Source organism: Culicoides brevitarsis, chromosome 2 (assembly GCF_036172545.1).
Source record: "Culicoides brevitarsis isolate CSIRO-B50_1 chromosome 2, AGI_CSIRO_Cbre_v1, whole genome shotgun sequence".
NCBI lineage: Eukaryota > Metazoa > Arthropoda > Insecta > Diptera > Ceratopogonidae > Culicoides > Culicoides brevitarsis.
Window position 1 is genome coordinate 22,346,749 of NC_087086.1, and position 26,601 is coordinate 22,373,349.

General features: G+C 27.5%; 1 protein-coding gene across 1 annotated transcript; it reads right to left on the reverse strand.

Moving 5' to 3' along the window:
* Window positions 1-83: 83 nt before the first annotated feature.
* Window positions 84-26,251, reverse strand: LOC134828748 (transient receptor potential cation channel subfamily A member 1). The gene is made up of 17 exons (XM_063841735.1): window positions 26,015-26,251; window positions 15,343-15,499; window positions 14,545-14,635; window positions 9,873-9,996; window positions 9,749-9,820; window positions 9,578-9,685; window positions 8,219-8,386; window positions 7,305-7,855; window positions 6,786-7,065; window positions 5,739-6,053; window positions 5,061-5,168; window positions 3,803-4,348; window positions 2,904-3,020; window positions 2,672-2,819; window positions 2,478-2,614; window positions 344-613; window positions 84-146 (listed from the first exon to the last, which is right to left on the reverse strand). Exons 1-17 carry the CDS (start codon window positions 26,249-26,251, stop codon window positions 84-86), a joined length of 3,492 nt encoding a protein of 1,163 aa, XP_063697805.1.
* Between the last annotated feature and the right edge of the window lie 350 nt (window positions 26,252-26,601).

Below are 26,601 nucleotides of genomic sequence, written 5' to 3' on the forward strand. Positions count from 1 at the left end.
TATGAGTTGATTCTTTAAAGTCAATTTCATAATTTAATGGCTTCATAATACCTACTTTATCAATTTTTTTCTGTTTTAAATATTTATATTCTAGATGTTTCTAATCCTTCATCAATATCATCTGTATCTGTTTGGATGTCCATTTTCTAAAAAATCAAATTAAAACCGTGTGTCCTTTAAAAAATATTCGAAATTCGTGAAGAAAATTTCGTTTCCGAACACATATTTTACAGAAAAAAAAGAAAAAGTTTATAAGAAAAAAAAATCGAAAATAAAAATCTTCACTCGAAGTTTTATTAATTAATTATTTAGTTATTATCATCAGAGTTATATATTCTGTTACCTGTATGATAAGGATAAGTAGATGGTGCTGTTGGTCCAACATCCGGCATATTTCACGTAAATTTTCTGTTTGTTCTACAGTTTGCTGTTGAAATAACTTATCTTGCTTATCATGTAAAAATACTGGATCTTGTTTTTTTTCAAACATGCAGTTCGATAACCAAGGACGCAAAATAAAACTTATAAAATCTAACTTCTGAATATCTTTATTGGGATATTCCAGCAAATTTACCTTATTTAATTTATTTAACCAGGCTTGAGGGAGTTTTCGCTTTGATAAAAATTATTTCAATTTAATAATGATTAATCGAGATTGAAAAGCATTCGTTCACGAATCACAAATGGCTCAACCGAATTTCAATGTCTTCAGTTCCATGAGTTTTTGCGAGTTATCTTAAAATTTTCATCGATTTCATCGACGGACGGGCACAAAAACGCATTTTTTAAAAATATGTATCAAGAAATATACATCGGAAAACATCATACGATGCAGATGATGCATCGCAAAAATCCTGTTTATAAAATAATCTTCTTCTTTAGAGCTCACGAGGTGTTGTCAATATCGTAAAAACGTCGATTTTCGATCTACGTTTCTTACACATTTAACAATGTGAAATATAAGATTTTTTCAAAAAAAATTTTTTCTTGTTTAAAACTGCTTTATAACTTTGAATGTAACGGACAGGGTTCCAAAAAACTTTTACTTAATTTTTATTACTTTATTACTTAATACTTTATTCCGAAGTTACTTCGAAACTAGATCAAGCTGTATCCGTACAGCGTACGTTCAACTGTCCCTTCAACGGTCAAAAAATGTCCCTTTTTATCCGACGCCGTAAATGGATGGCGCCTTAAATTGTCCTCCTTTTAAAGAATTTTCTTTTCGTTTCAAAAAAAAAATTACAAAAACCAGAAAGAAATTTCAACTTTCAGGTATTTTGGGGTATTTTGAGTATCGAATGCCTTTTTTGATCTTAAAAATAGAAAAAGTTCTGATAAAATTTTGGTTTAGGTGTCAAAATTCAGGAAATTTTTTCTACTTTTCATTAAGTATTCAATTTTTATTTTTATTCAACAGTTTCAGGCCGAAAATTAAAAAAAAACGTCCAAAAATTAAAGCAAAATATTTTTTTTACTGAAATCGATGAAAAATGCATGAAAATAATCAAAAACAGAATATAATGAGAAAAACATCAAATTTAAGTGACTTTTTGAATATTTTCAACTCATTTCTAAAAAATAAAAATTCATAGAAATTCACTCACTTCAGAAAATAAATTATTAAATAAAACGTAAAGTAAAGCAAAAACTTCGAAAAAGTATAATTTTTTAAATAAAAATAAATGACTGATAAGTAAAAAATAAATAATGATTTGTTTGTATTTCAAAACTTAATTTTTTTTCACTTGTCCTCCTTGGTAATCTCAACTTTTTGGCAACCCTACGCAAAGACCCTAAAAAGCTGCTTCCAGTTCAATAAAAAGTCAGATTAAAGCCAGGTTATATTAATTACGCGTGATAGATGACGATAAAATATTTAAATTTTACTTTTCAAAAAGAAGAAGTAGGTAACTTTTAAAAAAAGGAATTTACTTTACTTTTTCCAAAATTAAGTTCTAAAAAAAAGTGAATTCCTTTTAACTACTTTTTTGAGTAATTTAATTTATAGGTACTTTTACATGAAAAAAAAATTGAGAAGTTAAAGTTAAAAAAAAGTAATTTGGAACCCTGGTTCCATCTCTAATAGTAAACTATATATGACTGTTGGCGTCACTTCTTCATATTACGATATTATAAAAAAATAGGTGATTTTTGAAACTAAACCCATAAATGTGAAGAAAAGGGAAATATGACACCACAGAATTTTTTCCTAGTGCGTAACAATTCGAAATGGAGTATAAATGTACTAAACACGCTTTAATTAATTTTTACATATATGAATAAAAAAATCATTAAATTAAAAAGCCTATAATCAAGATTTTTTCTAGAATATTTCCAAAATATTTCTGAAATGTTCGTGGTAGAAAAACAATGGAACATCTTAATTTTTTTGGTCAGTCATCATATCAATCTAATAACAATGTTGACGGATCCGTAAACGAATTATAAAAACAAATTTATGTGTATGTACTTACCTCAATTTCCGTATAGAGGACAACTTGCATAGCTAAACGTTTAAGTTTTGCATTGTGCCTTACAGATTCAATATCGCCAACTGCTAATCCAATTAATAAGTTCATTAATAATATGGGCATAAGAATCATAAATATGCCTAAGTAATGAAAGTATAATAGTAAAGCATTTGTAGAAGAAAAATATATTTTCTTACACAAAATGATAAAAGATGGAATGGGAAACGGTAATTCTTCTAGATAATACGGTTGTACATAAGTTCCAATAAAATCTATCTCTCCTAACATCATAGAAAACGTTCGCAGTAACGACAAGGAAATTGTAGCAAACGATAAATGATTGGGATTTATATGTGTATTATATGTTTGAGATATTAAACTTGCGTTTTCAACAAACTCTTTATATCTTAATTTATTCTTAGTAGAAATCTTAAATAAAAGTATAAAAAATCCAAGACCAAAAGCTATTATTAAAATAGAAAAAACGGTCAATACTTTAATCAGCGTTTGAAGAATTTCCAGAAACATTACAATATATATTCCAATCTGTAAAAAAATAATAATTGTGTGATAGTCGTTAAGTATTTCAAGCTTTCAAGTTTTTTACCGCATTTCGAAGAAAAAATGCGGTTAAAATATCCCAATTAAATAACAACATTAAACTTATACACCTGAAATGCGGTACCGTTGAACGTACGCTGTACGGATACAGCTTGATCTAGTTCTTTATTATAAACACTTTCCTTTAACTCAAATTTTTGTCCATCCATAACTACGTTATTTTACAAGCTAGAGGGTTCAAAGCTTAAGAAATTTTTTGCCCATGATTTCTTCATAATTATTGTTCCAATAGTCATTTCCAGGAAATGAAAATTCTTCGGGAAGTAATGCCCGGCACCGTCAAAAAAATAACAGCTTAAAAAACGAAACTAGTGATCAGTTATCGAGCCGATGAACTGGATCGCATTTACATTTTGAATACATTTTTTCATTCAAATTTTTTACATGCTTTTTTATTGAAATTACAATGGTCTTTCTTGGTGTCGCGCTTTTAGTTCCTTTCTTTCCTCAAAATGGCGTTGTTACTTTTCAGCGCAGTTAGTTAGCGTGTGCATTGGTAACTCCGTAAAAAACGTTAATTGTGCATTTAATCAACATTTCAGATTGTGCATAGAGGGAAAAATTTATCATGTGGTTCATTGGGGTTAAAAAAAACTACAGAAATGTAACTGACAACTAAAGTTTTGGCAGAACTACTCATCAAAATTAAAAAGAAAGTCAGACAATTAATTTTTTTAGCAAAAGGTATTTTTATTACTTTTACTCACTTGATCAAACCTTCGGAACAAAAGTAAGAGATTGAACCATGAACCAAATATTGCTATGGATGCTGAAGAATAATGAATATGATTAGCATAACCTTGGTACATTGGAATTAACATAAAACATGTTGTGATGTTCAAAAACCATGTCAACAAATTATTTGGTTCAAAAATGTAATGCAACTTTTGTTGATACAATTGCAGAAACTCCTTCAATATGTTTACTAATACACATAAAACAGTACCGCTTCCACAAATCAACATTAGTGATGAAATGTCCACCATTTCTGATTCATTATTATTGTTCAAAAAAAAACTACCGTTTTGTTTTGAACGGCTTACTTCAAAAATATTTTTATAGTTCTTTGATATATTAAATGAACTACCATACATAAGTTGTTGAGCGTAAATTGTAACAAAAAATAGATAAACACCGTAGAAAAATAAATTGGCAAAGTGAAAATATTTTCCATATGAGTTCCATTTCATTTGTAAATACTTTTGACTTAACGGGTGAGACAACAGATCAACCCGCCTATGAAACACCATCGCCTGTAAGAAATAATAGTGTATCTTAATAAACAAGTTAATTCCACTCAGTATAATTAAAAACGAAAATTAATAGCCTTTAACGAATAAGAAATGCGATAATTTCTATGTCATCAGTTCATGGTTTTTTTCGATTTTATCCGAAGTACCTATTATTTTCGAATTTTAATGTAATTTTAATATAATCGAATTTTTACTATGAGACTACTTACCACGCACATTTAAAATTTTTCAAGTTTTTTCGATTTGAAAATTATCTTGAGCTGAGTGCTAAACCGATTGAGTATCAGTTTAGTTTTTTCTTTAAATTCATTTGACTTAGACACCACAAATGGCGTCGGATAAAATAGGGATTATAGCAAACCGTTATAATCCAAAATTAACGACGTATATTTTTAACGAATTTTTTTTTTACGAATATTAGTTCAAATTTCAATAAAAGCTCGTCAAAAATGGAAAAAAAATCATTTGAATAAAAAACTGAACAAAAAAGCTTTCAAAGTCGGAAATACTCTAAATTGATGAATTCAAAATAAAAGTTTTTAAGTCTTGAATATTGGATATTTTTTACGATGTCGTACATTGCCGTTTACCCGCCTTCCCCCTTCGTTGCAATCCATTGAAAATTTGAATCTGAGATTGAAAATCTATTATTGATTTGAGTAAATCACAAAATCCCTCTTATGCATAAAATAACACATCTTATTTAACATACACTAACAACTTGCAACGGTTCTGGCTGCCAATGTGGTTGTTCAATCTTGTTTCGGATTTCCTCTATTTGTATATTTGTTTTTTGATATACATCAAAAGAATACTTGATCTGAATCAAAAAATGGTTAATTGATTATCATGTTAAAGAAAAATATCAAAAAATTATATCCTGTATCTCTTAGGCCGCTCCAAATGAAAATCAAAAATAAAGTCCAAAATTTTTTAAAATAAAATGGGGGGGGCAAAATAAAAAAAAATTGAAATACTTATTTTCATACAAAATGACAAAATTTTAGCAATTTTTAATAATCTTCTTTGAAACTTTCAAATTAAAAATTGATTTAAGATCATTTTAAGTTAAAAATTGAAAAATTAAAATTTCATAAAAAATAACTGTCAAAAAAATTTGAAAAAAAAATTCAGTAATTTTATGAGAAAAATTTTAGAGAAGAAAATTCAAGTTAAAATATGATTTTCAAAACAAAAATTAAAATAATTGAAAATTTTTTATAATTTTTTTTGAAAATGTCTTGAAAAATTATGAAAATACACCAAAAAATGATCAATTTTAATGAATTTTTTAACTTTTTTTTTATTTTGCCCCATTTGATTTTTGACTTTTAAAATGGGGCATCGGACTTTATTTTTGATTTTCGTTTGGAGCGGCCTTACTACTTACATAAAAGCTTTTTGAATCCTTTTTGCAATTAGCATATGTAATACACCTGTTTTGAACTGTTTCAAATACTTTTGGCATTGTTGCAATCAAGGCAAGCGTGACACAAGGATGCTTAGCTGATCTTAATGATATAATTTCTGTAAATCTTTTTTCGTGATTTATCATGCTTAAAGCAGCATCCGCGTTTCTATAGTCAATAGCATAGTCAAATGCACTTAAACCTATGTTATTATAAATTAATTTACAATTTAATGTAAGTAGAAGTGATACGACATCAGCTTTGTTCTCGATTGTGGCCATATGAAGTGCGGTGTTCTATAGATAAATAAAGGTTTTTAAATTTTCTTTTTTTTCCATGAGATGGGTTTTCAGTTAACAGTGGCTGCTTTATCTCTTGCACTTTGAGCACGACGATCTTTTGTGCTCTTAGAAAGCCATGAAGGGGGTCAGAAAAATCACTTTTTGTAATTTTTAGTGTTTTTAATAATTTATCAATAAGATTTGTTGGCAAATATACATAAAAAATAGGTACTTATATCTTCATAATTTTCTCAAGTTGAAAAACCATTTTGAATAACCAATATTAATTTTAAATTTTATTTAAGAGGTCAGAGGTATTTTCTTATTTCCCAAAATTATATTTACCTCAAGATAGCGAAGAAAAAATCCTAAATTAAGTCCACAAATTTTAATTTTAAAACCATAAATAAAATTTCCCAATTTTTTTCTTGAAAATTCAAAATTTCTCTATGATTTTTGTAAATTTCCCGAGAATGAGGTTTCCAAGTGCCCGCACTTTTTACAGGATGGTTTTATTTAAAATCCTACAGAACAAAATGTAAAGGAGTGCAGTAGTTGTTTATTCCACTTTTAGGAAAAAATGTATATTTCATCAATTTTGTTTTTGCTCGTCAGTTCTTTTTTTTACATCATTCATCAGATTGTTCCAAAATTTCCTGGTGCCCAAAGTATTGAAAATTACTCCAGGAAACCTCAAAGACAAAACTAGCCACGCTGAACAAATGTATGTTTGTATTGAAATCTTACCCCTTCTTTATCGGTTTGATCCAAAAGCTGTGAATGTACTGTATACAATAATTCGACAGTTTGACAATAACCTCCAATTGCAGATAATTGAAGTGGATTCCTTCCGTTATGATCTCGATGAAGCAATGCACCTCTATTTAGAAGGAGTTGTACAATTTTCGTATGTCCTTCTTGAGCCCCAATGTGTAAAGGAGTTAATCCATTACCATCTGCTTCATTAATAATAAAAGCCCCTTTATCTGAATCTAATAAAAGACGAGAAACTTTATATCGTCCATTCCTGAAAGAAAATCAAAAAATTAATACGAAAAGTAAATATTTTTGGAATGCTTTATATTTTATGTAGATAACTTTATATTGATAACATGAAAAAAATTTTAAATTTGGCAAGTCAATTTAAAAAAAAATGTTTAACATTATTATGGACCTCGAAAATAATGAAAAATGATAATAATAGGTATATAATGAGAAATAAATTTAGAGCATCTTAAATAATTTTAAAACAAAACAAAAATATACCTAACAGCAAAATGCAACGGACTTTGGCCATCGTTATCTTTCATGTTTATACAGACTCCCAATCTTAATAAATATTTCAAGGAACGTATATATCCTTTTCGAGAACAAAAATGTATTGGTGAAGATCCTAAAATATCTTTCTCATTTGTCAGTAGCAATACACTTTTTAATGAATGTACTTCTGTTATTTTAGTTACTAATTCCTCAAGATCGCCTCCATTCAAAACTACAGTGTGTAGAATATTTTTTGAGTTTATATCTTTACATTCAATGTTTGCCCCCATTTTAATGAGTTGATATACCGTTTTCCATCCAGCACGAGATGCAGCCAACAATAAGGGAGTTCTTTTTTGAATATCCGATGCTTCTAATTCAGCTCCTTCATTTACTAAATATTCCACAATATTATAATGATCAAACATTGATGCACAATGTAAGGGAGTCATATTTTGTATGTCTTTACAAGAGAGACATTTTTTTTTTTCGTTTGGTTGAAATTCGAACATTATTTTTACTAAATCGATTGATCCCTGAGCACAAGCCAAATGTACCTGAATATGAAATTTAAATTAATATTATATGTATTCAATAAGGACTTATATCTAAATTATCAAATATAATACATAATACATTAAGGTTTATCACATTAAATATAGACACTATTGTCTATTTACATATTTTATTTTTAAATTTCAATGTGAGAACCCTAATTTTTATTAATTTAATTTGAGGCAATGAAATTTGAGAACACTATTTTTCCATTTTAAAGCCAGAAAAAGATGTGTGCACTCAAAACACACATTTTCTCCTAAAATTTTTCCATCATAAATGTGTTTTTTGATAAATATTTTTAACATTTTATAATGTTTTGCGATGAATGTATTCATGTAATAAAATAAAGAATCAATTATTACGGGAGTAGATAAATCATGTTGTTGAGTTGATATTTTAGCACCAGATTTAAGACATAATTCAACAGCTTTGATATCACCTCCGTGTACAGCGGAATGCAAAGGAACATTGCCCTCTGAATCATAAAAGCATATCATTTCTTCTCTGCCACAACCGTGTTGCTCACCCCACTAAAAAATGAAACATATGAGACATTTCATTCTAAAAAATACGAAAATCACTATATTTATATTGTATACATATTTGTTTCGAAGTTCACTTTTGGTATAGAACAAACTTTTGCTATGACGAAATTTTTCTGTTTGTTGGACGATTTGTTGAACGATATTTTATTATGATATGTACCTACTATTAAAAAAATTTTATCGCAAAATACCTACAAAAGTAGCGAAAATAAGATCGAAATTAAAAATTGTTTATTTTAATTTTACCAGGATTGTTTGTCGTTTCAAGTAAATATTGAAAATCATAAATACATCATATTTTAATTATATTGTTTTGTCAGAAAGCAGGGAAAAGAAAATCGGCCCGCGCCTTCTGTATTTTCTTACCGATTCTTAAGAATTTTTCGACCATTCGGCAAAAAAACTCCGATATTTTCCTTAAAATCGAAGCGGCCTACCGCGAATTCGCTTGAATTTTGCATTAGAGCAAAAAAAAAAGTCTGAATATGTGATTTCTTTTTGGTTTTACCGATTTTAGAATCTTGTAATTAATTTGAAAAATGAGACGAAAAAAAAAATCGCCATACCAAAAGTTCTATTTCTTTTAAAGGGCCTCACAAAGATACAAATAGTTTTGAATTTATGAAAATAACTTAAAAACTGTAATTTTCCATATTTTTTTTTGTTTTTGTCATAAATATAAAACAGAATCTTCGTTTTTACGTTAAATTTCTTTTTTCAATCAGCGCAATTTAAAAAAAAAATAATATTTAATTTTCAAGATGTGCAAGATTGTATTATTATCGTGATTATGGGTTGTCTTATGTTGATTTTTTTCGACAATTTTTCCATTTTGACTCCCCTTTTGCTCGTTTCAGTCAAGATATATTCAATAAACCTATGTTGTTTCTGAATTTTTTGGATCAAAAATTTTAAAGGCTGTATTTAAGGATTCATATCTCGAAATGGTCTCAATGGTCATGTAATATCATTTTTTCTTTAAATGCCATTTTCTTTAAGTTTCACTTGGAATGCGTCTACTTTGTATGATATTATATATGAAGACTTGTATGATGATTGTATACTAGGTACATCGTAATTCAATTTTCTTTTAAAATTATATTGATTTTTTTTATATTGCATTTTCTTGAGAACTCTTATTTTGAAATTTAAAAAAAAATGAAGGAAAAAAGGGACCTGCAAAAATACTTCCATTGTGCGTGAACTTGCATTCTTGGCTGCATCATGAATGGGATAGTAACCATTGTTACAGAGTTTTATAGGAGATGCTCCAAATTCAGTTATCTATATAATTAATAGGAAAACAGTGTATATTTTTAATTTGCTTATAACAAGAACGTTACGTACAAGAACTCTCGCGCATTCTTCATAATCATGAATAGCTGCTATGTGTAATGATGTCCTTCCATGATTTCCTTTCTAAAAATGTAAAATAATGTATCTAATATGTTGTTGCTTTAATACTTCTTACCTGATGAACATCAAAGTCCAGTCTATATATTCCCATTATTTTTAAAGCATGAACTTTATTTAAATCAGTGGCTAAATGAATTGGTGCCAAATTATATTCATTCAATATGTTAGTTTTAACACGTCTGTGAATGATAAACAATAACGTTGTTTCCCATTTGGATTTTTTTCCCATTCGGTATTTACCGAATACCTTTTTTATATTTTTAAAATTTGGTCATTCACTTCTAAACGAAGTGAACATCACAAAGTATGTACCTATAAAATTTCTATATGCATATCTCCATGATCATTATTTTAAAAATTTTTGAACTGATCTTTTATGTTTAGCCAGTCAAAATAGGAAGTTATAGTGAAGAAATCGCAAAGATTTTGGAAGATCGAAAATTAAGATTTTATTTATAATTTTCGATTTTATTTATATAATTCAATTCTATGTATAGAAAAAAGTGGCAAACTGGACAAAAAAGTAATTTTGCTTTATCAATTAAGAATGTGTTATTTATAAAAAAAATGTCAAATTTTTTTCGTGATGCAGTTTCCTCAAAATGAGATGCGAGGCGATCCAAACTAATTTTATTTATCTTAGTTTTGCTTAAACTACCAGATACAATAAATAATTCTAAACGTGAAAAATAAATACTGCGAACAGGGCTTCAATTTCGTGCCTCTTTATTGGTGTTTCACTCAGGGCTTAAACTAAAGTTTTGTAAAAAGTCAATTACATTTTGCTTTTAACTTTTGCTCAAGCAAATGCAATTGTTAATTGATTTTTGCTTTAAACAAAATAAAAGACGAATTCCACGTGAGATGAACGATGTTCAAAAATCATGTCTTCCGATTTTGATGAAACTTTGGGGGATGAAAGACCTATAAAAAATAAGAACTTTTGCGTTTTTAGATTTTCCGATTTCCCCCCCTATCGGGTGTGGGGGGGAAATAAAGGTTTTTCGTTTTTCAGCCATAACTTCCCAAAGGATTACAGTAGATTCAAAAGTAAGGGCTTGTTGGAAAGGTCTTGGCAAGGGCTACAATTCATGGAAGAAAATTTTTCCACTTTTCTCGGAAAATTTTGGAAAATTTTTGAAAAATAGTTTTCAAAGGGGGGGTAAGGGGGGACCTCGGGATGTCCATCGGCGTCCATATACTTAAAAGATAGGTCTTTTTACGTACTATAAGATGGCATATTTAGATTTTCAAATTTTGGAGGTCCCTCGAACAACTTTTTTCAAATTTCGATGATTTTTAGGCCATTTTTCACCAAAAATTGAGTTTTCCGGCTATATCTTGGAAAATATTCGTTTGCGAGCATATGTTTCATGGAGAAAAGTAATGTACACGAGACAACTGACATTTTTGGAGAAAAAAAAATTTTCAAAATTTTCCCCCCCAAAAATTTTCGGAAAATTTTTGAAATTTTTTTTTCGCCCATATGATTTGTCGTCTCAAGCACATTATTTTTCTCCATGAAACATATGCTCGCAAATGAATATTTTCCAAGATATAGCCGGAAAACTCAAATTTTGATGAAAAATGGCCCAAAAATCATCGAATTTTGAAAAAAGTTGTTCGAGGGACCTCCAAAATTTGAAAATCTAAATATGCCATCTTATAGTACGTAAAAAGACCTGTCTTTTGAGTATATGGACGCCGATGGACACCCCGAGGTCCCCCCCTTACCCCCCCTTTGAAAACTATTTTTCAAAAATTTTCCAACATTTTCCGAGAAAAGTGGAAAAATTTTCTTCCATGAATTGTAGCCCTTGCCGAGACCTTTCCAACAAGCCCTTATTTTTTAATCTACTGTAATCCTTTGGGAAGTTATGGCTGAAAAACGAAAAACCTTTATTTCCCCCCCACACCCGATAGGGGGGGAAATTGGAAAATCTAAAAACGCAAAAGTTCTTATTTTTTATAGGTCTTTCATCCCCTAAAGTTTCATCAAAATCGGAAGACATGATTTTTGAACATCGTTCATCTCACGTAGAATTCGTCAAAAGCAAAAATTTTAATTCTGCTATTGCTTGAACAAAAAGCGTGAACAAAAAAGGCAATATAAAAGCAAATTATTTTCCAAAAGTTTTTATGATTTTTATACAAAAAGTGAAAAAAAACTAAAATAATTCACTTTATTTATATTTAAAGGATATTTTACACTTTAAAAAATTGGACAGAAAATGGAAAATCAAGAAAATAATCGAATTAAGCAAAAGCAAATGTGGACTTTGTTTTTACCGCACAAAAAGGGCCCATTTTGTGAAACGCCGGCCTTAAAACATCAAAAAATTGTCAGAATCAAAGGCGATAAGGTGCTAAACGACTGTAAAATTTCCAAAGAATTCGAATTCAGGTAAGGCTCCCAATTAACCGGCAAATTTTACTATCCGGTTATCGGTTAGTAAATTTTCAATAACCGGATATCCGGTTCGGTTATTTGATAAACATTTTCACTAATTTTCACAACCAAAATGGTTAAACTTAGACATATTTATACTTTTTTTTGCCTTATTCAATTAAAAAGTATTCAAATTATTTCAAATTTTGATATTTAGAGTTCAGATACTTTTATTTTTGGTATTCAAATAATCTTATTAAAAAAATATTATAGAATAAGCAAACTTTATAATGCATCATATAATAAAGCTTTAGAACAATATAAATTTAATTATTATCAATATTAAATTTAATTAATTTCATCAGTTCATCGAAAAAAATACGGCAAGAGATTTTTTGATGGTTTTGTTTTATTTAGGCCTAAAATAATCGAAAAAATCAAAATTTAAAATGTGGAATGAGCTTCAGTATTTTTAAGCACTTTTACTTCGTTTGAATATGCCTAAAAGGTACTTTTAAACCCTCAAATCCACTGAAAATTGTCTTAAATCTCGTTTCAGAAATTTGAATTTAGGTTTTTTCGAAAATCTAATGTACTTTATTTTTCAATGAAATCAGGTGATGTATATTGAACAATATTATTGTTTAAATTCTTTTGAGCCTTTTATATAATTTATTTAACAGAAGTAAAGTTCAATTCAAAAATTTGATGAAATTTGAAAAAAAATTGAAAAAATCATCAGAAAATGCCGAAATTTTGGTCTTTCAACTAACCGAGTCGGTTATTTTGCAAATTAACCGGTTTCGGTTAGTTTCAAATATTCGGATATCCGGTTATCGAGTACTCGGTTTTGGGAGCCTTAAATTCAGGCATATAATTTTCAGGCTTGAACAAAAAAATCTGGAGCCCAGGCCTCAAAGTTGGGAAAAATGGCGAAAAAATGACATTTTTTGGGCAAAAAAGTATCCGAGTAATTTAAAAAAAAAAAAGAAAATTTCAAGGGCCTTGCGACAATTTCTGTTGTTTAATTAAAATTAATAAATTTACTATTAAAACAACTTGGCGTTCTAAATAAACATAGAAATTAATTAAAATTAAGTAAATAAAGGATATATAAAAATATTAACAGAAATGTTTAAAAAAATTTTTTTACTTTAAAAAATCAAAAATTGCTTTTTCTCCCCGAAATTGCGCCTTTTCCATTTTGGCGCCTGCGACGGTTTGCCATGAACCAAACATCGACTCGAAACACAAAAGGATGTAAAAAACATATACTACAATTAGAATTTGCTTTACTAATTCAAAGGTACTTTAAAAAAAAATTGCTTAAGTCAAAGCAATAGCAATAAATCAAAAGCAAAAGTCGAAAGCATTTTAAGCCCTGGTTTCGCTCACGAACTGTTGAGTTTAATTATACAGTTTCTTTGGCAAAATTGTTTAATAATAACACTGACCGACACGAAAACCACTACCTCAATGTGCCTCACCAATTCTAGCTGATTATGAAAGAAGGCACCTAGACGTCTCCAAAATGTCCACTCATAGGTCTGTAGCACGTCGGGGTCCGAGACAATTCGCATATGAAGTTTCTATTGATTTCAGGTATCTCTTACAAGGAATTTTTACATATTTCGGAGGTTTTCAGCCAAAATATAGGTCTAAACCTATAAGAGTTGTATATTTTTGAAATTTTCAGATAACAGGCAAACTGAAAAATATAATTTCATGGAGGTACATCCGAATTTTGGCTCTTTAAGAGCACCAAAAGCGTCTGAAAAAGGCAAATCTCTCCATTTTTTCCTGAATTGGAGCTCCTGAGGAGCCGAAGCTGGACTGTATCTCCATGAAATTATATTTTTTAGTTTGCCTGTTATCTGAAAATTCCAGTGTAATAATAAATAATATATTTATTGTCGTGTTCTTCATATTTGTACAATTTTTGTTACGGACTAAATAATCTACTGTAACGCCAGGGAGGTGGCTTCTAACAAACTAATTTAATGTACAATGTTGTCAGAGCAAGATTTAAATTTCTTAACTGTTTTAATTTATGAGAGGAAAATCAGACAATACTGTTTATTTTTAACCAAAGAATCATGAAAAAGTAGTTCAAAGAAAAGTCAAAATTTAAAAGGGTCCTTATCATGCAAATTATGAACTTTTATTTGCTAGAGAGATACTTTTTACTTGTAATTTTTTTATGCCAGGTGTTCGAATGTTTTTTTTTTCATCTTATTTCGAAATTTATACCTTTGTGATTTTCAGTTCGTTTAGAATAAAATAACTTAATTAATAAAAAATAACTTTAGAGCGCATTATTTTATTGTACAAAACTTACAGTTTAAGAAAAAAATCAATTACATCATATGAATCATTTTCAATAGCTAAATGCAGAGGTGTATTTCCCATATTATCTTGAACATTAAAGTCTAAAATTTTTAAATACATAAAAAATATATGAATGTTGTTAAATGTTTAATGATACATTAGAATTGTTTATTATTTCAAACTTTTCGTTTCTTTCATTTATATAAATAAGTAGTCACTCGTTAATAAAGTTCTCCTTTATTTCCTTTAAATCAAATTCTATATGATAAATTGATTCTAAAACCAAGCCGCATATTTTAATCGTTTTTGACTTAATTTTAAATGAGTGATCAATTTAAATAGATTTGGTTTCAAAACTATTTTTCACTTTTCAAATATTTGATATTTTCGAAACGATCCGAAAATAACTTAAAAATTAATTAAAGGGCGAAACAGATAAACCGCACAACTGCACTTTTTAGCAAATTGAGAAAAACGATTTAAAGTTTTTACTAGTGTTTATGGTTTTTGATCTGTAAAAAATGAAACTATTTCTTCATGTTTAAGCTTACAAAAGTAAATTTCTACAATTGTGCGATATTGTAATATAACTAACATTTTAAAAATTTTTGAAAATTTCTCAATGTATCTGAAAATACTGGCCTTAATACATACATTAACATATTCCTTTCAGCATATTACCATATTTTTTTTGCGAGAAAAAAAACTCTTAGAGTTCCGACACACAGATCTTGTTTCAAGCCATGAAATCATAAAGCCGCATTTTAATAATAAAATATGAAATATGTTTGATTATAAAAGAAAGTACCTCCATTATATTTTACTAAATATTTTAAAATATTTATATGGTTTCCTATCGCTGCATAATGTATAACAGTTCTTCCTTCAGCATCTTTGTAGTTTAAACGATTAAAGTCACCTTGATGTAAACGTTTAAAATCTTCTAGATTGCCAACTTGTGCAGCCTTAATTTAAAACGATATTTGTATTTCATTGATATGAAGATCATCATCACAAAACAAAAGAATATTTTAGTTAAACACCAACGCACGGGCACGAATGATTCATTTTTTTTCTTTGCATAAATAGTACTCAAAAATTGAAATCATAAAAATGTTTATCTAGAATCCTTTTTCCTGTTTTGTATTTGAAATATCTAGAATAAATTTATTTTTTTAAAATTCATTTACAGTATATTCTTGTATCTACATAAGTTTGAGCATTTGATTCATATAAATATGTGTGTGATATGTGATAACATATAAATTTATAAAAATATAAAATTCTTATCGCTTATTATTCTTAGTATTTAAGAGAAATATGAGATGAATAAATCTGCAGTACTAAGTAACATTTCAGCTTGAATATATAACCATATTAAAATACGATACGGTCTTTCATTTGGCATGGCTTGTTAGTTTATTTTTATTAAATCAGCTGCCTAGTGAAGGGCAACATCGTATTTATACTTTCAACGAACGCTATTTTGTAAGTGAAAAGGAAAGTTTTTACAAACCAAAATTAAATTATCAATATTGATGTTTAAACGAGACCCAATTCTCAAAAAATTTGGCCACTGTAATGACATTTTTATTATGTAAAATTTTGTTGTAGTGTTTGGAAGAAATTCTCAATAAACTTATTGTTTTTATTTTTAAATATAAACATGACAATATCAATAGTAATTTTGAATGAGTTCCCCACAAAATTATATCAAGTATATATAGCTTCACATAAATTACATATTTTTAAGAAACACTTTGAATTCGGTTTTTGTAAAATGCTTTACGAAGATATTTCGAGTAGTAGACAAAATAAAATGTATATCGATAATTTTTGTTACTATGAAATTATTTTAAACTAAATATTGGAATATATTTAAGTTTTTCTATGCAGTTAAATGAATTTATTATAGAAAAATATGACACTTCGAATTTGAATACTGATTCAGTTTGCATAATAATATTGATATTCCCTTTAGAATATCAATCGATTATCATAATTCGTTTGTATTTGTGACATGTAAAGTAAGTGGACATAACTTGCGTTTTTATTTTTAGTTTATAAGGGTCATTTCACGAGGAATCGCGGAAAATCACAACTTCGCTAAATTAAAAATCCAAGAAACTTTCCATCTAGAGCATAAAAGAATAAGAAACTTTTGTTCTAGCGAAACTCTCTGGCCGAGAAATTATCCAAGTTTTTCTTCAAAAACCAAATTGGCAAAATGGGGCTTGAAATTCACATTTTTGGGTTTCCTGACGCAACGGTTCATTTGCCACAATTTGTTTCATGGAGAAAAATGATGTACTCGAGACGACAAACAATTCTAGTGAAAAAAATTTCAAAAAAATTCACATTCAAATTTTGATGTTTTGATCACGTGAAAATCTGACAATTTTCATAAGTTCAGGTCGAGTTTTTTCGAAAAGAATTTTTTCACTGGAATTGCTTAATAATGTCGAGTAGATCATTTTTATTATAGATCCTTTATATTTATTATTTTTTAGTCAATGAGTCAATGAGGGGTTTGTTTGTCGGTTCGTACACATCTCACGCTTTTCCCTTAACAGATAGAAGGTTCATTCCTTCGACAGGTCGTGCTTATTTTGCTTCATTTAGGTCCCATTTGTGAAATCGAAGCATGATCCCAATGCACAAACATTTTTATCGAAATTATAACGAAAAATAAACGGAAAATTCAAATTTAAACAGAATTCCAGTGCAAATTCCAAAAAATTAATGATGCAGAAATGTTTGTCTTATCGAGACGCACAACATTGCCGTACATCACTTTTGTCCTGCGGTTCTCCAAAATGGACCTCCCATACAAATGACACCTCTTAACCTTTAGCGGTCACTACAATGAATTTTCTGTGGGTCATATTTTTAGTTTTTAGAAATTTTATGATTAAATAAATGTTAAAAACTACTTCTGTACAACACTAAAAAGTACTAAATAAAAAAATGTATACATAAAAAAATTATCAAATAAAAATAATAAAAAAATATTTTAAAAAAATATAAATATTATTTAAAAAAAATATCTCAAAAAAAATTATTAAAAAAATATTTATGTTACACAAGAAGTTTGCAACTTCAAAAATAGATCATTTATATTCGTCAAGTTAGCAAAAAAAAAACAAATTTAAAAAAAATATCAAAAATAGCAAACTAAAAAGGAATAAAAAAGTGCCTTGTGGTAACAAAGTCGAAAAAATTGCCAAGTAAATAAAGTTACAAAATTTTTGTAATTTTTTTTCTAGATTTATTTTTTAAATTTAAAGAACTATCAATTTCTTTTTATTATTGGGTAAAATCTTCTAAATTTTTAAAACAGTCAACAACAATTGTTTTTTTTCTTTCAAAAATATAAGGAAAAGTACCTTGAATTAGCTAAGCAAATTCGAATTGTAGTATATGTTTGTTACATAGTCCTTTTGTGTACCCGTTATGATGTTTAGTTTATGAGAAATGAGTTATAAAAAAATAAACATTCAAAAGCCTGAATTTACAAAAAAGTTTTTCCCATAATTTTTCCCATAGTAAAAAAAAAAATTTTGAAAAAAAAAAATTTTTTTGAAAAAAAAAATTTTTGAAAAAAAAAAAATTTGAAAAAAAAAAATTTTAATAATGAAAGAAATTAATGAAAGAAAATTTCTTTGCCTCAATTCGAATTCTTTGGAATGTTTACTATCGTTTAGCACCTTACCGCCTTTGATTCTGACAATTTTTCGATGTTTTTAGGCCGGCGTTTCACAAAATGGGCCCTTTTTGTGCGGTAAAAACAAAGTAGTATATGGAACATATACTACAAAAAATTTTTGAAAAAAAAAATTTTGAAAAAAAAAATTTTTTGAAAAAAAAAAATTTTTTGAAAAAAAAACATTTTTGAAAAAAAAAATTTTTCGAAAAAAAAAATTTTTCGAAAAAAAAAAAAAATTTTTTTGAAAAAATTCTCGGCTATGAAAATAAGGATACTTTTTTGCCCAAAAAAAGTCATTTTTTCGCCAGTTTTCCCAACTTTGAGGCCTCGGCTCTAGATTTTTTTGTTTAAGCCGGGAAATTTTATGCCTGGATTCAAATTCTTTAAGAGTTTACTGTCGTTTAGCACCTTACCGCCTTTGATTCTGACAATTTTTCGACGTTTTCTCGATAGGGTATCACGAAATGGGCCTTTTTTATGCACCAAAAACAAAGTAGTATATGAAACATATACTACAAAAAGGAAAACTGTTCAATAACTGGTAATTGACCCTGTTTTTTTAACTACAATTAAAAATTAATGAATGTAAAAACGAGAGTGAGAAAATCTTTCAAATAATAACATTTCAAATACAGTGAAAATTCTATCATAGGGCACCCAAAATTCAAATAAGTGTACCAATAAGAGAATATATATTCTCTTATAGGGCATATCAATATTCAGAAATTCATTCATTTTTCAGAGAAAATTTGTAAAAAATTATGGATTTATTTATATTTATAAATATTTTTGATTATTAAGCTAAATTTTTACTGTTTTGATCAAAAATTTTGAAGTTTATTGAGAAAATTCAAAATGAAGAATTTCTTTGAATTTTTTTAAAATTTTCAACTTTTTGAAATTTTTTCTTCCTTAATTTTCATATTTTAGACAATTTGAATCTTTTTTTCATTGAAAATAGTTAAAATAAACCCAAAATTTGAGATTTCGATTGAAATTCCATAGAAAATCGATGTGCCCTATTAGAGAATATGCCCTAACTCAGAATTGCCCTATGATAGAATTTTCACTGTACATTATAAGTATGTTGTACGCGTACCTTTGTAAAACACTCTGATAAAAACAAAATTTTGTTTATAAATAAATAATTAAAGAAGGCGGTGACTTTTATAACGTATCCTAACATAGGTACATAATTTAATGCAAAAAATGTTAAAGGAAGGAATAGAGACTTTTTCTGAAAAAATGTTTCTGGTTTTTGTCAGAATACATGAAGCAAAAAGTTTACACATTACCAACGCAAATTCATTTCTTATCATTACTTTCGATAAAAAAATTAAAAGCACTTCAGTTAATGAAAACTCAGTATGTCCATATTTCAATGAATTTTTTGTGTTTAAAACAAAGTGTACTCTAAAAGCTTTGTATGGAAAAAGTATCGATATTTCTTTGATGAACCACACTATGTTTCATAAAAAAAACCTGAGAATTGGTAAACTAAGAATTGGATTGAAATATGTTTGGAACGCTTACAGTAAGTACACTTCTACTGGATTTTTAGTTCTCATAAATGTCATAAGTAAAACTAATATTTTTTTAGATCATTCTCTTATAGACAAATGGATTTGTTTAAAAAATCAAGAAAATATAACAGGCTTTACTTTTAATACAGGCTATGTTCATTTAGATATTCTAGTATTATCTAATATCATTTTGGACTCTAAAAAGCGATTTCTATTGAAGCAAAGAGTAACACGTACTCATATAATCTTTTATTTTGTTGTGTCTGTTTTCAACATTTATTTCTTTTATTTATTCAGATTTTCAACATTACTTAACAAGATTTATAATTAACATATATTCGGGATCTTTTCATTTAGCTAAGACGAGAATGATAGAACTCACTTTCGATAATGATATGGTAGATATTTGTTGTAAATAACTTAATAATAATAAGCTTCCTTTCAGAGCAGAAAAACAACAAAAAAAAATTCAAAGGATCCAGTTTGGAACGAATACTTTACATTCCATGCTTTTTTGATATCTTTTGAACATACAATTAGTATAAAAGTATATCAAGCAAATAACCCTGTTTGGAAACAAATTAGTAGGTTAAGAATTAATTTGTGCATCCATGGAAGAACGAGAGGTATTTTATTTTAATTGAAATTGATAATTCAAACTGAATTAAAAAATAATTAATTTTATTAATTACTTTATTTCATATATTACATATGTATACATTTCTAATACATACATTCATATATTACATATGTATGTTAAATTTAATTTAGGCCGCTTTTAATTTATTTTGAACTTTATGCCCAAAAGATTTTTTTCAGAATGGGAAGGAGAAAATTTTTGAAAAATATTTTTTTTTGAAAATATTTCTGGAGGTAACAATTGATGTAAATATACAAATTTCTAATATAAAAAAAAAATACCTACCTATCCCAGATCTAATACGTATGTATTCCAGACTTACAAAGTGATAGTTTGGATCCCTTTTATTTGCATTTTTATTCAAGAAATGATATATTTAACTATATTGGTAATTTGCTAATATCCGTAAATTGTAAAACAATTCCCAATAAAATTCAAAATAGAGAAGATCCGCGATCCAAGATCAAATTAATGGAGAAGAGTTCCTTCTCCAGTCAACAAAAAATCGAATTTGCGTTTCAATTAATAGATTTCATTTGTATGCCTATACATGAACATAAAATTAAGATAGAAATTTCATGTGGAAGTAAGTTTTGGAAATTTTTACCTTTTATTCACAAACGAACAAAAGTGAAATATTTTTAAGAGAATTCATGTGCTGTTCAAACATTACAATGTTCAAATTATCCCGGGTGCAATATGAAATATGTTATATTTAACAATGCAACTTGTCCTTTGCTTAACTTTACTGTGGAATTTAATCATAATTTAAACATAAACATTATAATTTTCTTAAAACATATGGTAAGGATTTTCAAAATAAAATGTTTATTTAGATTCTTTTATGTTTTAAAATTCGTTACTTTCACAGATCAATGGATTAATTAAAAGCAAAATTATTTTTAAGCAAAATTATGACGACTTAGAAAAACAACACCAAATTATAAGTATCTTCATGGAAAAGTTCTTAGCACAAACCTATGATATAATGAAAAAAAACTCACCATGGAGAGAAAACAAAAATAGAAACCACGCAAACTTTCTTTATCATACCATGGTTAGTTATACACACTAATAAATAATTTTCAATTTTTTATAGAACCTAGAAAAATTTAATATTAATTCAGTTTTAGCAAGTCATTTCAAAAATCCAAAGTGGAAATAAAAGCATAATTTTAAAAGTATTTTGAGCGTGTTCCAAAATCTTAACTTGTTTCGCGTTTCTTTCCCTATCATTTTTATCAAAAATGATCATGTGGAAAAAGTTTATTTTTTTCCGGGAACCAAACACATTTAAATTTTATACATTTTTCCTATTTTACCTTAAAAATTCAAAATATCTTAATGATTTTTTTAAATTTCCCGGCAATGACGGATCCAGAAAGCTTTGAAATACATAAAAACTCACTTAACAAAAGTCAAAATATAAATTTTTATAAAATTTTGTTTCATTTTACGGTAATTAGTGTAAATTTTAGTACTATTTAAGCTTCAAAGGGAAGTGCAATTGCACCCCCAGTCCCGCCCTTTTTTCCCGGGAACGAGGTTTCCAGGTTCCTGCACTTTTTCCAAATAATGTATAGATGTTGATATATTATTTCATATTAAATGGCTTATTTTTAAAGTTTTGTAAGGGGGATGCAGGAAATTAAGAAAAACACAAAATTCTTTTATAATATGGAAAATCGTCTCTTCAAATTTTTTACGATTTAGTTCAAATTTTTAACTGCAACAAAACATTTTTAATGAAGCAAGGGCGGATCCACAGATATGGCATGGAACGCAATTGTATCCCTCAAATACACAAAAATTACAAAATTTAACAAAATAAGGCCTAAACAACAATCTTAAATGTTTTAGGTTTCCTCCCACCTAATCATTTCTGAAAAACATATGTGGAATATCAAGTATCTAATATGTAAGAAAAATTTCAAATTTCAGTACATTTTTAACTTAAATTCTTTTGAAAATTATCAAAATTTATGTCTTATTTAATTTATGTATTTATTTATTGTCCAAAAACATATAAGCTTCTTGACAATTATAGAGAAAAGTGAAGTTTTTACACTAAAAGATACTCGATATACATCCTACTTAATGTTCAGAATTTTAGCAAAATTTAAAAAAAAAATGTGATGAACCTTGTGATTTTACCGGATTTTGCAAGGTTCAGTTCTTCCTCTTATATCTTCCACAGTCAGATCAAGGTGCATAGCGTACCTGAAGAGGGAATTCATAAGCTTTCCAAATATATATAAAATTTGGTTCCAGCAGTTCTTAATTAGCGAGAAATCGTTGTTCAAAAACTGTGATCTAGATCACACTGTGATCTAAATCACACTTTTTTAAATTTTGTTTTTGAGATATAAAAAAAGTTTTAAAGGGTTTATTGAATGTTAAATATTCTAAATGAATTGTAAAGAGTTGCAAAAATTCAAAATTGTGGAAAAATCCAGAAAATACAAGTTAAAACTTTTAAATTTTTCCAAAAATTTTAAAATAAAATTTTTAATAAAATTTTTCAAATAAATAAATTTTTTGACCTATCTTATTTATAACTTTAATGTTTTTAATTTAAATTTGTCATTAAAATAAATTTTAAACAATGAGAAAATAATCATACACCATCATGAAGTTATTGTTTTTAATATTTAGGTATCTTAAAAGATTTTGAAAAGGGTTGCAAATATATATATATTTTTGTAATTTTTAGTGTTCGGCATATGCTGCATGTAAAAAAAATATGCATGCATGCAGCATATATGTCGACATGCTTGCTGCATGCATGCAAAATGCTTTCAATTTTTAATAGTCCGAATTTCAGTTTAAAAAAAAAAGAAAATGTTTTTCGTTCTAAATAAAAAATGAGTCCAATGCAATTTTTAAAATTTATACAAAAAATATAATAAAAAAATATTTTAAAATAATTTTAGAGATCTTTTTCAGATTTCAGTACATTTTTTAGAAATCCATCTTCTATTTGCCGTAATGTTTTTAAAAGCTCCAAAACATTTTTAATTATTCTTGACTAAAAAAAAAAATTATTTTTTTCTTTAAAAAAATAATTTTCTCTAAAATATTTTGTTTTTCTTAATTTGCATGTCGACACGTGATTTTTATGCTGCATGCACAATTTCTCTCAACTTCCCGCATCTCCAAGCATTTTTAGCGATATTTTAGTTGTTAAAATAATTTTTGGAAGAGAAATCGGGTCAGTTACCAGTTGTTCAATATTAACGAGACACAGACAAAAGTTAATAAAAATACTTGTAAATAAATCAAAATTTTCATGAAAAATATCGATTGAATTATTTCTGTCTTATAGGATGTATTTTAGCCAAAAAATCTTAATTTTTCCCTAAATTAAAGCAATTTTAAAAAGTCTTATTTTTTAGTAGTTTTTGAACACTTGTGATAGATATTCAATACCCTTATGTTTTTCTTAGGTTTTTCTAAAAATAAAAAAAAAATTCAGAAAATATATGTTGCACGTCGTTTTTACACGATTATTGATTGATTTAAATCAATTCCTCCAGATTTTTTTTTTTTGCATCTAACGTGAAAAAACTATAAAGTACAAATTTGCTCATTTTTCGACTATTACGTTCAATAACTGTTAACTGATCCTATATGTCAAAATGCTAATTTATTAACAATATCATAAAAAATTATTCAAAATTGAACAATTTTATATTTTTTCCATAAAAAACAGTAGGTACTAAAAATCCAAATCTATATAAAATTTCTATATACCCATCACCTAGAAACAGTAAACGTTTTGGAATACTTTTACCATAAAAACATACAAAATTAAACTAGTGATCAGTTATCGAGCCGATGAACTGGAGCGCATTTACATTTTAGATACAGTTTTTCATTCAAACTTTTTACATGCTTTTTTTTGAAATTCAAAATATGCATTAGGTCAAAGTTTCCGAATGTGCATTGGGACAAAGTGTTAAAGAAACTTCAAAAATTTTCTATACAAAAAAAATTTTCTATACAAATTTTTAATACAAGTTTTCCATACAAGTTTTTCAAAGAAGTTTTCCATACAAGTTTCGCTACGGACGGACGGACGGACACACAACCAAGCACAATAGCGCCTTTATTTTCTTCGAAAATGTAAATGCACTAAAAAAACCATAAAAAATTGGTTTAAATTTAGGTATACTTTAAAATGTTATTTTTTTTTTAAATTTTCTAAGATAGATTTAGAAATTCGATCAACTCCCAACAATAAATTTCAAATATTTGATCCAAAATTAAAAAAAAAAAATGAATAATTTTGTTTACTTTTTATATACTAAAATTTATTAATTTTCATAATTTATAAGAGTTCTGAATTATTTTCATTTCAAAATGTCCTTTATGTCCATTACATCGACTATTATATTAAGATTTTACAAAAATCGAAAGGATCTCGGCTGGATATTTTGTTACTTTTTTAAAGTTTTGACCAATTTTCACAAAAAATTAATATTGTAAAAGTCAAAAATTATTGAAAATACTTTTTTCATACAAATTTGACTGACTGACAATATGACAATATTCGCTTCTCCATTATCATTATTATTTTTAATTCCACCTTCTAACTTTTTAAGGTCGAAAATAACGTGAAACATTTTTCGAAACTTATTAGATTTTTCTACTGTTTGGTTCTTCTATTTTCAAATACGGTTGAACTGGTCTTGTATGGTTTAATTTTTGTATTTTTCCCCATTATTATTTTAATTCCAGAATTACGCTGTCGAAAAACTCAGTGATTTCATCAGCAACAAGTCAAATAACAGGAGTGAACACTATTTTACTTTTTTTTATGACATGAGTAAATGGATAAATTACACTAAACAAATTTTGCACAACGTAAGATAATTTTTATTTCTCCTTTTTAATTTATTGCACATTTGGTGGTCCGATATCATTCATAACTTACGTCAACTTTTGAAAATGTTTCAAAATTTGACAAGGTTATGTAAAGCAGGGTTCCAAAACACTTTTACTCAATTACTAAATTTGTTTTTAAAGTAACTTCGAAAAAAAGTAAAATAAAATTACTTTTTGTAAAAGTTACTTCGAAAAAAAAAGTAAATTCATTTTACTTATTTTTAAAGTTACTAATGAAAACGTATTAATTTAAAAATTAATAAAAAAGTTTAAGAATAAATTTATTAAGATTTTTGTAATAACTTTTCAACAAAAAGTATATATCGTTTTATTTGAAATGAATTAAATTTGAAACTGAAATAAGTGAGCGTCTCAATAAAAATAAAAGTTTAATTAATAATTCACATCGATCATATTTGATATATAATATATCGTATTTAATATTATTTAAATCATATTTAATATCGATCTTTAATTGTTTTACATTGGCTAAATTTGTTTGAAACCTAAAATACATATATTGAGCTTTTGTGGAATTTCAACAATTTTTAACAATAGGTATTCAAAAGTATTTAAATTTAATAAAAAAAAAAATTATTTTACTTTTTACCGCATTTCGAAGAAAAAATGCGGTATTATGCTGGAGATGTCGTACGTCATGTGTGGCCTAATTGGAATGCAGCCGGAATGTCATTCGGAATGTCTGAATGCAGCCGGAATGCACCCAGAATGCAGCCGGAATGCAGCTGGAATGCAGCCGGAATGTCATCGGAATGTCGGAATGCAGCCGGAATGCAGCCGGAATGCAGCTGGAATGCATTCGGATTTCGACAGTCATCGGAATGCATTCCAGCTGCATTCCGGCTGCATTCCGACATTCCGAATGACATTCCGGTTGCAATCCGGGTGCATTCCAATTAGGCCACACATGACGTACGACATCTCCAGCATAATACCGCATTTTTTCTTCGAAATGCGGTACTATTTTGCAGTATTGGGAACTATTGGAAACAAAAAAAATTTTGATGCACAGGTGACACACACACACACACACGGACGACAAGTCGAGTTTAATACCGCATTTTTTCTTCGAAATGCATTAAAAAGGAAACTTAAAAAAATGGCAAAAAAAACCAAATTAAAAAGGAATAAACAACACCCTTGTGGTAACAAAGTCGAAAAAATTGCCAAGTAAAAAAAGTTACAAAATTTTTGAGAACTAAAACTTGAATATAAAGGATTTATTTCAGTCCACGTCAGTATTAATATTTATTCTGAAATAAATCCTTTAATTAATTATTTTAATATATA

Bases quoted from the DNA above. Each gene is read 5' to 3' on its own strand.
- LOC134828748 (XM_063841735.1), bottom strand. From the start codon at position 26,251: ATGCGGTATTATGCTGGAGATGTCGTACGTCATGTGTGGCCTAATTGG. The intron at 15,500-26,014 runs GTGCATTCCGGC...TTTTAAATTAAG, and splicing joins GCATTCCGGCTGCATTCTGG to GCTGCACAAGTTGGCAATCT. The intron at 9,997-14,544 runs GTAAGTTTTGTA...TATCATTCACAG, and splicing joins ATTGATTTTTTTCTTAAACT to ACGTGTTAAAACTAACATAT.